Source organism: Mustela erminea, chromosome 8 (genome assembly GCF_009829155.1).
Source record: "Mustela erminea isolate mMusErm1 chromosome 8, mMusErm1.Pri, whole genome shotgun sequence".
Lineage (NCBI taxonomy): Eukaryota > Metazoa > Chordata > Mammalia > Carnivora > Mustelidae > Mustela > Mustela erminea.
The window spans coordinates 74,033,235-74,046,517 of NC_045621.1; the positions used below are offsets into that span (position 1 = coordinate 74,033,235).

The window sequence follows — 13,283 nt, forward strand, 5'->3', positions numbered from 1 at the left end:
AGAGTAAACTGAGTTTCAAAGAAGCTTGTCCAATATAACAGAGTTGTTTACTTGTGGTACTAAAACAGAAACCAGGTCTGACTCTAAAGTTCTACCACACCATTTCAAATGTTCTACACCGGGAGTCAGTAAATTCTTTCCAAAAGTGTAGATAATAAATATTTTAGGCTTTGCAGGCTATGCAAAGTCTCTATTGCAACTACTTCAAGTCTGTCATTGTAGTATGAAAGCAACTATAAAAAATATAAATGAATAGACATAGCTGAGTTTCAATAAAACTTTATTTACAAACTCTAGGGGTCAAATACCATTTAAGATGATAAATGGCACAACTGAATAATAATAAATTATGGTTACAATTAATTATTATTAATTAGGAGAAAATAGAAATCTTTCAATTTAAACACATTTTTGGGCACATAACAAATCTGGTGCCTGCTGCAATGACTGGATTATGAGTAAGATAAAAAAATTCAACAGTATCAAAAGTTATCAGAGGTTGGGAAATCTAGGCTAGACTGAGGTTTATTTATATATTGACTAGTGGAAGGCTATTACTTCAAAATGATTGAATATTAAAGTAGTGAGAAACAAGAAAAACCAAACCACTCATTTTAGAGAATATTAGTTATAAACAAAGCCAACATTAAGCTCTGGGATCCCAAATAACTGGTACTAGTACCTTCTGAAATAAAAGCAATGAATGATTACGTATGTAAAAACTGTTTGAATAGGAGTAAACAAAAGGCCATTGCAACTTCTGAAAATGTTAACTATTAATAAATCCAAAAGTTGTTAAAATACCTATCAGGAAAGAAATCGCAAGAGGGGATTAAATCATCCACTGATTGTTCTTCAAAACTGCCACTGATCAAAGTCCAGTTCATACAGCAAGTCCCAAACAGGTCATCTGTGACACAGTTGAATGACAGGATGAAAGGAAGAACACAAGGTCATAATTAATGGATTTCTCACCTAATAGTTATTTTAACAACTTTTACAAGAAGAGTTCATCTTTAGGGATGGAATATAAAAGTGCTGGGAATACACCAGACAAAAAAAGTGATGGAATACCAACCTGTGCTCCCTTAAAAAACTGATCCTCTGTGGGCTATAGCCTTTCCAACCCAAAGGAGTGATTCTAATGATAAAGGTTTAGGCCACACATTTAAGAAGAAGATAATGGATAGATACTTTGGATAGACCTCCAATACCCCCCACATTGGTAAATATCCCCTTTGTAAAGGATAAAGCCAAGACCTGGGGGTTAGGCCATGTTAAATTCCAACTGCAGCTCTTTCCCATGTTCATTATAAGAACCTGGTTATTTAAAATCTTTGAGCATGGGGGTGTGTGGGTGCCTCAGTAGGTTAAGCATCTGCCTTCAGATCAGGTCATGATCTCAGGGTCCTAGGATCAAGCCTGGCATCAGGTTCCCTGCTCAGCAGGAGGTCTGCTTCTCACTCTCCTCTTCTCATGCTTTCTCCCTCTCAAATAAATAAATAAAATCTTTTTAATAGTGAAATGAAATGAAATAAAATAAAATAAAATAAAAACTCTGAGCCTCAGCTGATCTTTGGGATAATAGAACCTGCCTCCCAAGGTTGTGAGGATAAAATTAAATGAGATTAATTTATAGAAAGTTTAGTACACTACCCAAACCATACTGAGCACTGAAATTACTAGTTCCCACCCCCCAAAATCCCTTTTTTCTAATCCCAAATAAAAAATAAAACATTAAGAACCATTCTTCTTAGTTAGCATTTAAAATTCTAAATTATGGAGCACCTCGGTGGCTCAGTCAGTTAAGTATCTGGCTTCAGCTTGGATCATGATCTCAGGGTCCTAGGATGGAGTCAGCAGAGGATTCCCTGCTCAGCGGGAAGCTTCCTTCTCCCTCTTCCTCTGCCACTCCTGCTTGTGCTCTTTCTCTCTCCCTCTCAAATAAATAAATAAAATCTTAAAAAAAAAAAAGAAAATAAAATAAAATTTGAAATTATACTTCTTTCCACAGAACCCAAAAGCAGCTACTAATTATTTCTCAATTCATTTAAAATACTGGATCTTTCTTTCAATGTCAGTGATATTTACCTAACTGAATACTCATTTTCCCATATAACTGGCAACTTCTATTTTCTCCAAACTGACCTGCCATCAAATCCCTTCATTATATTTGTTTTATCTCTGAGCTATCACTAAGTCAGTGTCCCTGCTAGGAATGTCCTTTTCACTTTCTTTCATCTAAATTAGATAATCTCTTTTATTTAACTCACTTAATTTCTACATTCTCTTGAAGACTTTCTAAGGAAACACAGATACATTAGAGCAATCTGCCGCCTTTAAATCACTCAAATGGTTTATTTTTCCATTTCGGATCACAACGTCTTCAATACCCTAATAATAAAGCAAAGAATGTTTACTAGGTAGGTAGGTACCTAGTACAAGCAAAGATTGTGAAATCTTCCTGTGAGGAACACAACACAAAAACTAGTATCAGACCAAAGACTTTGCAACTGCAGCTGTTTATTAAATGCTGGTTTGTGGGCTGCTCAAGTTCCCAAGGACACAGCTGTCAAGTACATTTCTTCCAGGAAGTACCACAAATCCTGGTACTCTTGAGAGGAAAGTATGAACAGAAGGAAAAGACTGCTCAGAACCACATGAGAAGCTCTTCCAGCCTAGACTTACCCAGTCCTGCTGCCACCTACAGTATCAGAACGGAGGAGACAGGGGACGATGTAGATATCACAGCACACAGAAACTCCCAGGTAAGTCTGACAAGATCTTACACTTTTGGATTCACTGGCCTACTTACTAAATTATTTAAACACAACATACTATTTTTTATCATTTACGAATCTTTAGAATAGGTCTCAAATTTATTTTACTATTCAAATCAAACCTCTCAGAAATGAATTTTAAAAATCCAGTAATGTGCATTTCAGAACTCAGTCACTGCTGAGAAGGTTGGGCACAGTGAAATAAATGAAATGCATATGCCATTATCATTTTATCTGTTGCTATAAAATAAAACCATTTCCTAATAGTCAAAAATAAAATTACCTGTAGCATTAAGACTACTGTTTTCACCACATTCCACTGTGATTTTCTGCCATCCACAATCACGGTAAATCCTCTAGCCTTACACTTTTCACTGAAACAAACAAACAAACAAAATTACAAAGTATTAAAACAGGTGTCATACTTGATAATTCCAGATAAAGTCTATAGCTTAATCATATATGGCACAGAATTAATCTCACTTGGTTTGGTTTACACTGTCTTTTTTTTTTTTTTTTTTTTAGATTTTTTATTTATTTATTTGACAGACAGAGATCACAAGTAGGCAGAGAGGGAAGCAGAGAGAGAGAAGGGAGGAAGCAGGCTCCCTGCTGAGCAGAGAGCCCGATGTGGGGCTCGATCCCAGAACCCTGAGATCATGACCTGAGCTGAAGGCAGAGGCTTTAACCCACTGAGCCACCCAGGCGCCCCTTGGTTTACACTGTCTTTAATAAAATTCTTCAGAGTATCCTTTCAGTTTTTTCAAGCAATTTGAGTTTTCTCCTTTTAGGAAACACTGACAATTTACAAACTAATCTGGCAAGAAAATTACCCTAAAAGTACAGGGAAAATGTCCTAAAAAGAGAAGAAATCAGAACAACATTCCATCTCAAGAGCCTTTCAATTTTTTCATTTATAAAATAGGATCCTAGTGAAGTATTTAACTAATGACTGCCAAGTGCATACATACTTCTTGCCTCTCCTTCCTGCCAGAAGTAAAAGTAATAGTTTAAAACAGGTAGAAAATAGGGGCACCTGGGTGGCTCAGATGGTTAGACAGCTGCCTTCGGCTCAGATCATGATCCCATCAAGCCCCACATCGGGTTCTCTGCACAGCGGTGAGTCTGCTTCTCCCTCTCCCTCCATAATCTCTCTCGCTTTCACTCTCTCTCAGATAAATAAATAAATAATTTTAAGGGGAGGGGGTGGGGCCTGGGTGGTTGAGTACGTTAAGCCTCTGCCTTTGGCTCAGGTCATGATCCCAGGGTCCTGGGATCGAGCCCCACATCAGGCTCCCTACTCAGCAGGGAGCCTGCTTCTCTCTCTCTCTGCCTGCCTCTCTGCCTACTTGTGATCTCTGTCAAATAAATAAATAAATAAAATCTTTTAAAAGGGGGGGCTGAAAATAGAGTAAGCTATTATTAAACCACTGGAAATGGATTTTTTGGTGTTCTTTTGGGAAAATTTAATGAAATGAGGTAGTATTTAGTCTACATAGTAGTTGAAAACTTGACTACACCATGTCTGAACATATACCCCCTTCACCTTTGCATTCTCAGTTACTTGACCAGCAAAATATTCTCTTGAGTGTTAGAATATGTTACTGCTATATATTACATTCAATTATTCCAGTATTATCTAAAAACTTCTCAGAAGCCTACCCTAGTAAAATACAACTACACTTAAAAAACTCCATGCTGAAGACCAAACTCCATAGCTACTTCATGATTATTATTTTTTTCCTTATAAAATAAATTCAGTGTGAGAATCTCAACTGCTCTCTCTTCAATACAGTGTAAGAAACTGCAGTTTTGCTTAGCAGAGCAAGGATTTGGTAGTGAAACCTCTCCACACTCAAAGTCCTATCAATCACATACATTACAGAAAAGGTAATTGGCAGACCCTTTCCTAAGATTTAAATCCAGCAATCCAGGGGATTTTACTAATCCTGCCTTACTTCCTCCAAGTTTTCACATTAGACTCAAGAGGTTTCTTGGAGAAGTAATGTCTAAATCTACCAAACAACAGTAAGATTATAAGTATGAGGATGTCACTGCTAAAGATTTATAAGAACAGGGGCTCTGTAGGCAGGGACAGAAGCTGAGCTTCCAAAGAACAAGCAACGGTTCAAAAGACAAGACAAACTGAAATATATGTCCATACAAAAAACGTGCACACAAATGTTCACAGCAGCGTAATTCCTAACAGCCAAAAGTAGAATCAAATGTCTATCAGTGATGAACAGAAAAACAAAACATGGCAATCTATATAACAGAGTATTATCCACTATAAAAATGAATGAAGTACTGGGGCACCTTGGTGGCTCAGTCAGTTAAGTCTTCAGCTCAGGCCATCTCAGGATCCTGGGACTGGATCCTGAGATGTCCTGTGGTACTTTCTTCTCAATTGGCATGTGCTTCTCAGAGATATAGGTTACATGACCATTTTGTTAAAGAAGTTTTACACAATAACACATTTTTATTTCAGACAGAGTCTACTTCTCCCCCTCTCCCTCCCCCTGCGCTGGTGCTCTCTCTTTCTCACATAAATAAAATCTTTAAAAAAAAAAATGCGGGGGGGGGGGGTGGAATAAGATCAGTAGCTGCCAAGGGCTAGGAGGAGGAGAGAATAGGGAGTGACTGTTAATGGGTGCAGCATTTCTTTTCGGGCCAATAAATGAATGTGTGTAATGGTCACACAACCTTGTCAATACAATGAAAAACACTAAATTGTATACTTTAAAAGGCCGATGTTTAAGGTATGTGAATTACAACTCAATAAAAAAAAATGGTGAAGTATTCCTTTTTTGGATTTTGCATTTTAAAATGAAGTATTGAGTATTCTGAGTATTCTTTGGCAGGGGGAATGTGAGGCAATACAGTGTTCACTTTGGATTAGCAAAAACATATAAAAAACTTGTTTGGGGAAGCAAATCTGACATCTAATTGCTAGCTGTAGGATCAAGTAAGGAGGAAATTCTTAGAGTTCCACCAACAAGCCATCTAGGAAGACCACTATAACTCAAATAGGATACAAGTAACTTAGATAAGGAAACTTCACCAAAAGAGACCGACCTAGGTAAGGCAGCTGGCTATTGAGTGGTCTTCGGAAAAGTAAATGCAACTCAGGGTCTCTACCAATGCCTTACGGAAATCTGAAAGTGGGAGAGATAAGACACAGAGTTGTCCAGTAGGAGGCCTTCCCTTGTTGGTACTACAGCCAAGAGAAGTGTGCCATCCCTATAATGTGGTACTTTCTTCTCAAATGGCATGTGCTTCTGCCGAGATACAGGTTACATAACCATTTTGTTAAAGAAGTTTTACATGAATAACACACTTTTATTTCAAAGCACACTCTAAATTAATCTGTATATTAAGAGAAAAAATATTGACACTTGCAAATACCATCTACAGTGATCTTAAGGGCATAAAGTACTCTAAATTTAATCTCTTAGGCCACTTAAAAATAGACTTAATCATAATTTTCTCCACATTTTGCTAATATAATGAAAATTCATACAACTGAAAGATATTATTTGAAAACTGCAAAACCAAGTGATCTTTCAAATACATGAAAGGATTGTTTTTCTTTTTCTTTTCTTCATTCCTACAAGTGAAGTGATAGTTTCAAGTGTTTTTTAACATACTTCAGAAGCATGCTCTGTCCTTTATAAAAGGGAATGTCAGAGGAGCTGCAGTACTAGTATTAATAAACTCTTACAGCTTTTAACATGGGTGGCTCAGTGGGTTAAACCTCTGCCTTCGGCTCAGGTCATGACCTCAGGGTCCTGGGATTGAGCCCTACATCCGGCTCTCTGCTCAGCAGGGAGCCTGCTTCCCACCCCCCAGACTGCCTCTCTGCCTACTTGTGATCTCTCTGTGTTAAATAAATAAAATATTTTAAAAAAAAAAAAAAGCAATGATAAAGAAATCTCTTAACACTATCTCCTTGTTCTTCTCCCGTTAGAGCTTTTTGAGGGTGAGGTGGCTGAGTTAAAACTTCTGTTAAGAGGAGAGGCTCCTTAACAAGCCTACTCACTTTAATTAGAAACAGATGGTCAATTGATTTCTTGGGTCCAGTAGCTCCTCACTAATTTCTGTGATTACAATTAAGGGTTCCTTCTTCTCCACTCATACAGCTCTGCTTACATTTACATTATTTACATCTATTACATTTACAACTAATTTCACTTGTGCTTTTATTGTAATTACTTGTTTACAATTTATCTTCATTAGATAACATGCTTCCAGAAAGCAAGGATATTATCTTACTGATACCCTGGCAGCTTTTAGCACAGTGCTTTAAACACAAACAGCCTTCAAAAATGTAGAGGGTGCACTACACATCACTCCCTAGTCAGAAAGCAACAATGGCTTTCCTTCTCCTTCAGAACTGAAGCCTTTACCATGGCCTAAAACAACATCCTCTATGATCTGATTCTAGCCTTTCTCACCTGACCACAGTTCTAAAACTCTGATCCTCTCTCAAACTGCTCCCACCATACCACCTCCTTGTTGATCCCACATTGTGCTGATCCTGTTCCTGCCTCAGGGTCTTTGCACTAACTCTCTCTGTCATAAATGTTCTTTCTTAAATGCTCTTCCATTAGATATCTGTACAGCTTGTCCCTCACTCCCATCATCTCTGGTAAAACATTATCCTCTCATTTTAAAAAATATTGCCACACATGCCATCTTCTCTTCTTTTCATGCTTTGTTTTCATAGCATTTATGAACATCCAATATATTGTGAATTTATTTGTAATATTCATTGGATCATTATGTATAAGGCCCATAATAAGGGCGGGACTGGGTCTCCTTTGTTCACCAATTTTCTTAGCATCTAGAACAATGAGAAGCTTATTATAGGGTCTTACATATTTACTGAATGACTTGAAGACTTATGCTCTTAATGCCTATGTGATTTTTGGTAAATCATTAAACCTCTGCATTCTGATCTTTATTCTGTAACATAAATGAGTTTTTCTACAATTAGGAAGAACTGACTTAAGATCCAAGTTTGAATTTTAAAAAAAAAATCAAAACTTGAAAAAAGTGGAAAGGTAAATTTTATAGATTTTGAATCACTACAGGATCAATAGTAATCTGATAAAGATTAATCTGGGCAAGTACTTGGCAGTATTTCTACAAAAGATTTAAGAATAGAAGAGGTGGTAGTCTAGATGATTGTTAAGGTACTTTCCAACCCTAATGAGGTTCCATGATTCTACAACTGGATGATCAACAAATTCCCTTTACACTAGAAAAATACTGATTTTTAAATACAGGTATTTTATTTTTTTTAATTGTTTTTCCACATTCTTTTTTTTTTTTTAGGACTTTATTTACTTGAGAGAGATTTAAGATTTTATTTATTTAAGAGAGAGAATGAGAAAGAGAGAGAGAGAGCATGGAGGGGGGTGGTCAGAGGGAGAAGGAGACTTCTTGCTAAGCAGAGAGCCAGATGTGAGACTCAATCCTGGGAACCCCAGGATCACGACCTGAGCTGAAGGCAGTCACTTAACCAACTGAGCCACCCAGTCGCCCCAGGTATTTTACTTTATTTTATTTTATTTTTTAAAGATTTTATTTGATAAAGAGAGAGAGAGAGATCACAAGTAGGCAGAGAGGCAGACAGAGGGAGAGGGAAGATGGCATGTATGGCTCTGCTGAACAGAGAGCCCAATGTGGGGCTTGATCCCAGGACCCTAAGATCATGACCTCAGCTGAAGGCAGAGGTTTAACCCATTGAGCCACCCAAGCGCCCCCCAGGTATTTTATTTTTATTGTACTTTGCTTTACTGCACTTCATAGATACTACATTTTTTACAAATTAAAGGTTTGTGGCAACCCTGCATCTATCAACTCTACAGGTGCCGTTTTTCCAACAGCTTTTGCTCACTTTATGTCTCTGTGTCGTATTTTAGTAATTCCTGTAATATTTCAAACTTCAAATTATTATATTTGTTATGGTGATCTGTGATCTTTGCTGTTCTTACTGTAATTGTTTTGGGGTACCAAAAACCATACCCTTGTAAAATGGAGAATTTAATGAGTGTTGTGTGTTCTGATTCTATCTACTGTTTGTTCCCCTGTCTCTCCCTCTCCTTGGGCCTCCCTAGTCTCTGCGACATAATAATACTGAAATTAGTCTAATTAATTACCCTTCAGTGGCTTCTAAGTGTTGAAGTGAAGTGACAAGTCTCATGTCTTTTACTTTGAAACAAAAGCTAAATATGATTAAGCTTAGTGAGGAAGGCATGAGCTATAGGCTAAAAATAACACACGCTAAATAAAAGCTAGGTCTCCTGCACCAGTCAGCCAGGTTGTAAATACAAAAAATATTTATGGAAGGAAATTAAAAGTGCTACTCCTGTGAACAAATGAATAATAAGAAAGCAAAACATTCTCGTTACTGACATGGAGAGAGTTTGAGTGGTCTGGTTAGAAAACCAAACCAGCCACAACATTCCCTTAAGTCAAAGCCTAATCCAGGGCAAGCCCCTAATTTTCTTCAATTCTAGGAAGGCTGAAAGAGGTGAGGAAGCTACAGGAGAAAGTCTGAACTAGCAGAGGTTGGTTCATGAGGTTTAACCAAAGAAGCCATCTCTGTAATGTAAAAGTACAAGGTAAAGTTGCAAGTGCTAATAAAGAAGCTGCAGGAAGTTCTCCACCAAAACATCTAGCTAGGATCATTAATGGAAGTGGCTACACTCTACAACAGATTTTCAATGTAGACAAACAGCCTTCTACTGGAAAAAGATGCCATCTAGCACTTGTAGAGCTAGAAAGGAGAAGTCAGTGTGGCTTCAAAGGACAGGGGCACCTGGGTAGCATAGTCAGGTAGTGTCTGACTCTTGGCTTTGGTTCAGTTTGTGAACTCAGGGTCCTGAGACTGAGTCTCATGTCTGGCTCCATACTCAGCACAGAATCTGCTGAAGACTCTTTCCCTCTCCCTCTGCCCCCAACCACCCCAGGGCATGCTCTCTCATGTGCACTCTCTCTCTCTAAAATAATTAAATAAATCTTTTAAAAAAAAAAAAAAGTCAAAGGACAGACTGACTCTTTCAGAGGCTAATGCAGCTGGTGACTAAATTGAAGCCAATGCTCATTTACCATTCTGACAATCCTAGGGCACACCTGAGTGGCTCAGTTAGTCAATTTCAGCTAACGTCTTGATCTCAGGGTCGTGAGTTCAAGCCCCACTGGGCATAGAGACTACTTAAAAAAAAAATTAAAAAATAAAAAGGAATTATGCCAGGGTGCCTGGGTGGCTCAATGTGTTAAGCCTCTGCCTTCAGGTCAGGTCATGATCTCAGGATCCTGGGATCGAGCCCCACATTGGCTCTCCGCTCAGCAGGGGGTCTGCTCCCCACCCACAACCTGCCTCTAACTACTTGTGCTGTCTGTTAAAAAATTATAAATAAAATCTTAAAAAAAAAAAAAAGAAGGGAGTTATGCTAAATCTACAATGCCTGTGCTCTATAAATGAAACAAACTCTGGATGAAAATACATCTGTTTATAACATGGTTTACTGAAAGGGTTTAAGCTCACTGTAGAAACCTACTGCTCAGGAAAATACCTTTTAAAGTATTACTGTTCGTTGACAATCCTTCTGATCACTGAAGAGCTCTGATGGAGATGTACAATGAGATTAATGCTATTTTCAGGCTTGCTAACATGATATCTATTCTCCAGCCCATGGACCAAGAAGTAACTCTGACTTTCAAGTCTTATTATTTGAGAATATTTCATTAATCCATAGCTGCCAGAGATAGTGATTCTCTAATGGATCTGGGCAAAGTAAACTGAAAGCCTTCTGGAAAAGATTTACTGTTCTAGGTCCTATTAAAGAACATTCATTGATTGACGGAAGAGGTTAAAATATCAACATTAACAAAAGTTTGGAAGAAGTTGATTCCGACCCTCATGAATGACTTAGGGATTCAAGACGTCAGTGGAGGAAGTAAATGCAAATAAGGCTTTTCTGTCATATTCATTCACTGCAGTGGTCTAGACTTGAACCTGCAATTATCTCCAAGATCTGCCTGTATACACTGAATACACTGTTGAAAGAAAATGTTAAGACAAAAAAGTTTTCAATATTTCTTTTGTAATACTGTATTATTTCATTTGTTAATTATCAACTGTTGAGAGATCTACATTAAATGTGACTAAATACTGACACTTATCAATAGGTACTGCACTGTGATTACAGCAGAGGTGGCTGTAGGGCAGTAATTAGGAATACAGGCTAGCAGCCAAACTGCCAGGTTCAAATACCCCTTCTCCCCTGATTTGCCACATGCTCTCGGTCAAGATACCTAAAATTGCCCACTCTTTCTATGTCTCAGATCTCTCATACACAAGACAGGGATAATGATGACTATATTCATCATGTTTGTTATGAGAATTAAATGACTTAATGTTATCTGTTATTTCCTTAAATATAAGATATTCTTTTCATATATGCCTCCCAATCATCCATAAGTAAATCCTCAGGTCCATTTGAATTTAAAGTCCTAAAAAGGAAAGCAAGACCATCCTAGAAAATCTTCTTATCCATCAAAATAGTTTCTACTGAGCCACCAACTTCAGTATGCTTATTTGACTTTCCAACAAAATGTAAGATGTGCTGAGAATGGTCAGTTACTAGGTCCAGTCAGCCCACACTTGAGAAACCAAACTAGTAAAATAAAATAAAAAGTACCCATAAGCCATACTGACCACTGATTAAGAATGAGGTACTACACTGACTTATGAAAAATACAAATTATAAGAGTTTCTCCCCTCAAGGAGCTCAGAATCCCTTAGTGTCTACTCTATATTCATTGGCATTATATTATTTAATGTTACTAGGGAAACAATATATGCTTTTGAAATTTAAAAAAAAAGGCAAATAATATATGTAAAAAGAAAATAAAAATTTGGGCACCTGGGTGGCTCAATCAGTTAAGCACCTGCCTTTGGCTCAGGTCATGATCCCAGGGTCCTGGTATTGTACCCCACATTGGGCTCCCTGATCAGCAGAGAGCCTGCTTCTCCCTCTCCCTCTGCCCCTGCTCATGTTCTCTCTCTTGCTACCTCAAATTAATAAAATCTTTACATGTAAATAAATAAATACTTAAGAATCATCATTAAACATATCATGGCTTCACTCCTAAAGAATCAGAAGCAGCAAGGACTGTAAGTGTGGATAACAGCAGAATCTGGAAGAGATCTACATAAAGAAGATAATAAAATCTAATGTGAAAGGAGGATGTGTTAAAGAACATAAAGAATATGGAACATAAAGAATATGATCAAAGGCACCAAATACTAATTTGATAAAGTTTCTTAATTTCTCTGCCCTTTTTCATCTATGAAACAGAAATAATAATACTACCTTATTATTTTGAAAACTGAGTTAATACAATACTTAAAACTAAGTGCTTTGCATAGTAAGTGTTTAAGAAATATTAACTGAAAAGATGAGTCGAATCATATAAGGTCTTGGCACAGCATTTAAGAAGGCTGAAAGACTGCTTTTGAGAGCAAAGACCTAGTCTTTCCTGCCTTCACAATGCAAGACATACAAAATAAGTGGCTACTGAACTGAATTCACTGTGCAGTAAGAAAAAGAGGAGGTCAGAGAAAACTGGGAAGGATGAAACCATCACATCAGTGAAATTAATCCTGTTTTTGTGCGCAAAGTGGAAAGAGAATAGGGACAGAGAAGTTAGCTTGGCTATTGTACTAGTCCAGCTTGACAACTCAGCCATCCCTTGATGTGAACTGAAGCATATCTGAAAAGGAAAGAGAAAGTAAAGAAAAATAAAAGCTACATGACAAAGAAAGCAAATACTGGCTTAGTAGTCTAGTATTGGACTGGCTTTGAAATTGCACATTATAAATTTTCAATACATATGTGTTGTATGAAGTGAGATGATTATTGAAAACAACAACAACACTCATCAAGAGCATAAAGAATGCTCAGGAGAGCCAGGGTGGCTCAGTCAGTTAAATGTCCTACTCTTGATTTCAGTCCAGGTCAAGATCTCAGGGTCATGAGATTGAGACCTGTGTCAGATTCTATGCTGCATGTGGAGTCTTCGCAAAATTCTCTCTTCCTCGGCCCCTCCCCATCCCATGCTTGCTTGCTCTCCCTCTATAAAAAAACTAAAAAAATCTAAAAATTAAAACAAAACAAAAAGCATGTTCAAAGCACTTAACCACAGTGTTTTGAAGTAACTCTAAGGTCAAGGCAATTATAACCCCATTTGCTAAAAGTACATTTCTTAAGGAGGAAAAACGAAGGTGCTGTGGCTCAAACGTCCTTGGTCCTACAAGTCTCATTAAAAAAAAAAAAAAAGAGGAAAGCCATCCCAGTCATACTCTTATAGACTATACTGAAACTTCCAAAGTCTAAGAAGACGAATCAATGATCAATTAAGGGTGTTAGATTCATATTCAAACTATCTTCTAATTGCTCTGCAGAGTCCTAAACACTCCAAGAAGGCTCC

General features: G+C 37.5%; 1 protein-coding gene across 6 annotated transcripts in view; it reads right to left on the reverse strand.

The window, feature by feature from the left end:
* SESTD1 (SEC14 and spectrin domain containing 1) overlaps positions 1-13,283 on the reverse strand; it is a 166,319-nt gene that overhangs the window by 95,082 nt on the left and 57,954 nt on the right. For all 6 annotated transcript variants that reach the window (XM_032356090.1, XM_032356089.1, XM_032356091.1 and 3 more), the window contains exon 4: positions 3,064-3,154. In XM_032356090.1, coding sequence (XP_032211981.1) covers positions 3,064-3,154 — 91 coding nt within the window. The remainder of the gene's footprint in view (positions 1-3,063; positions 3,155-13,283) is intronic.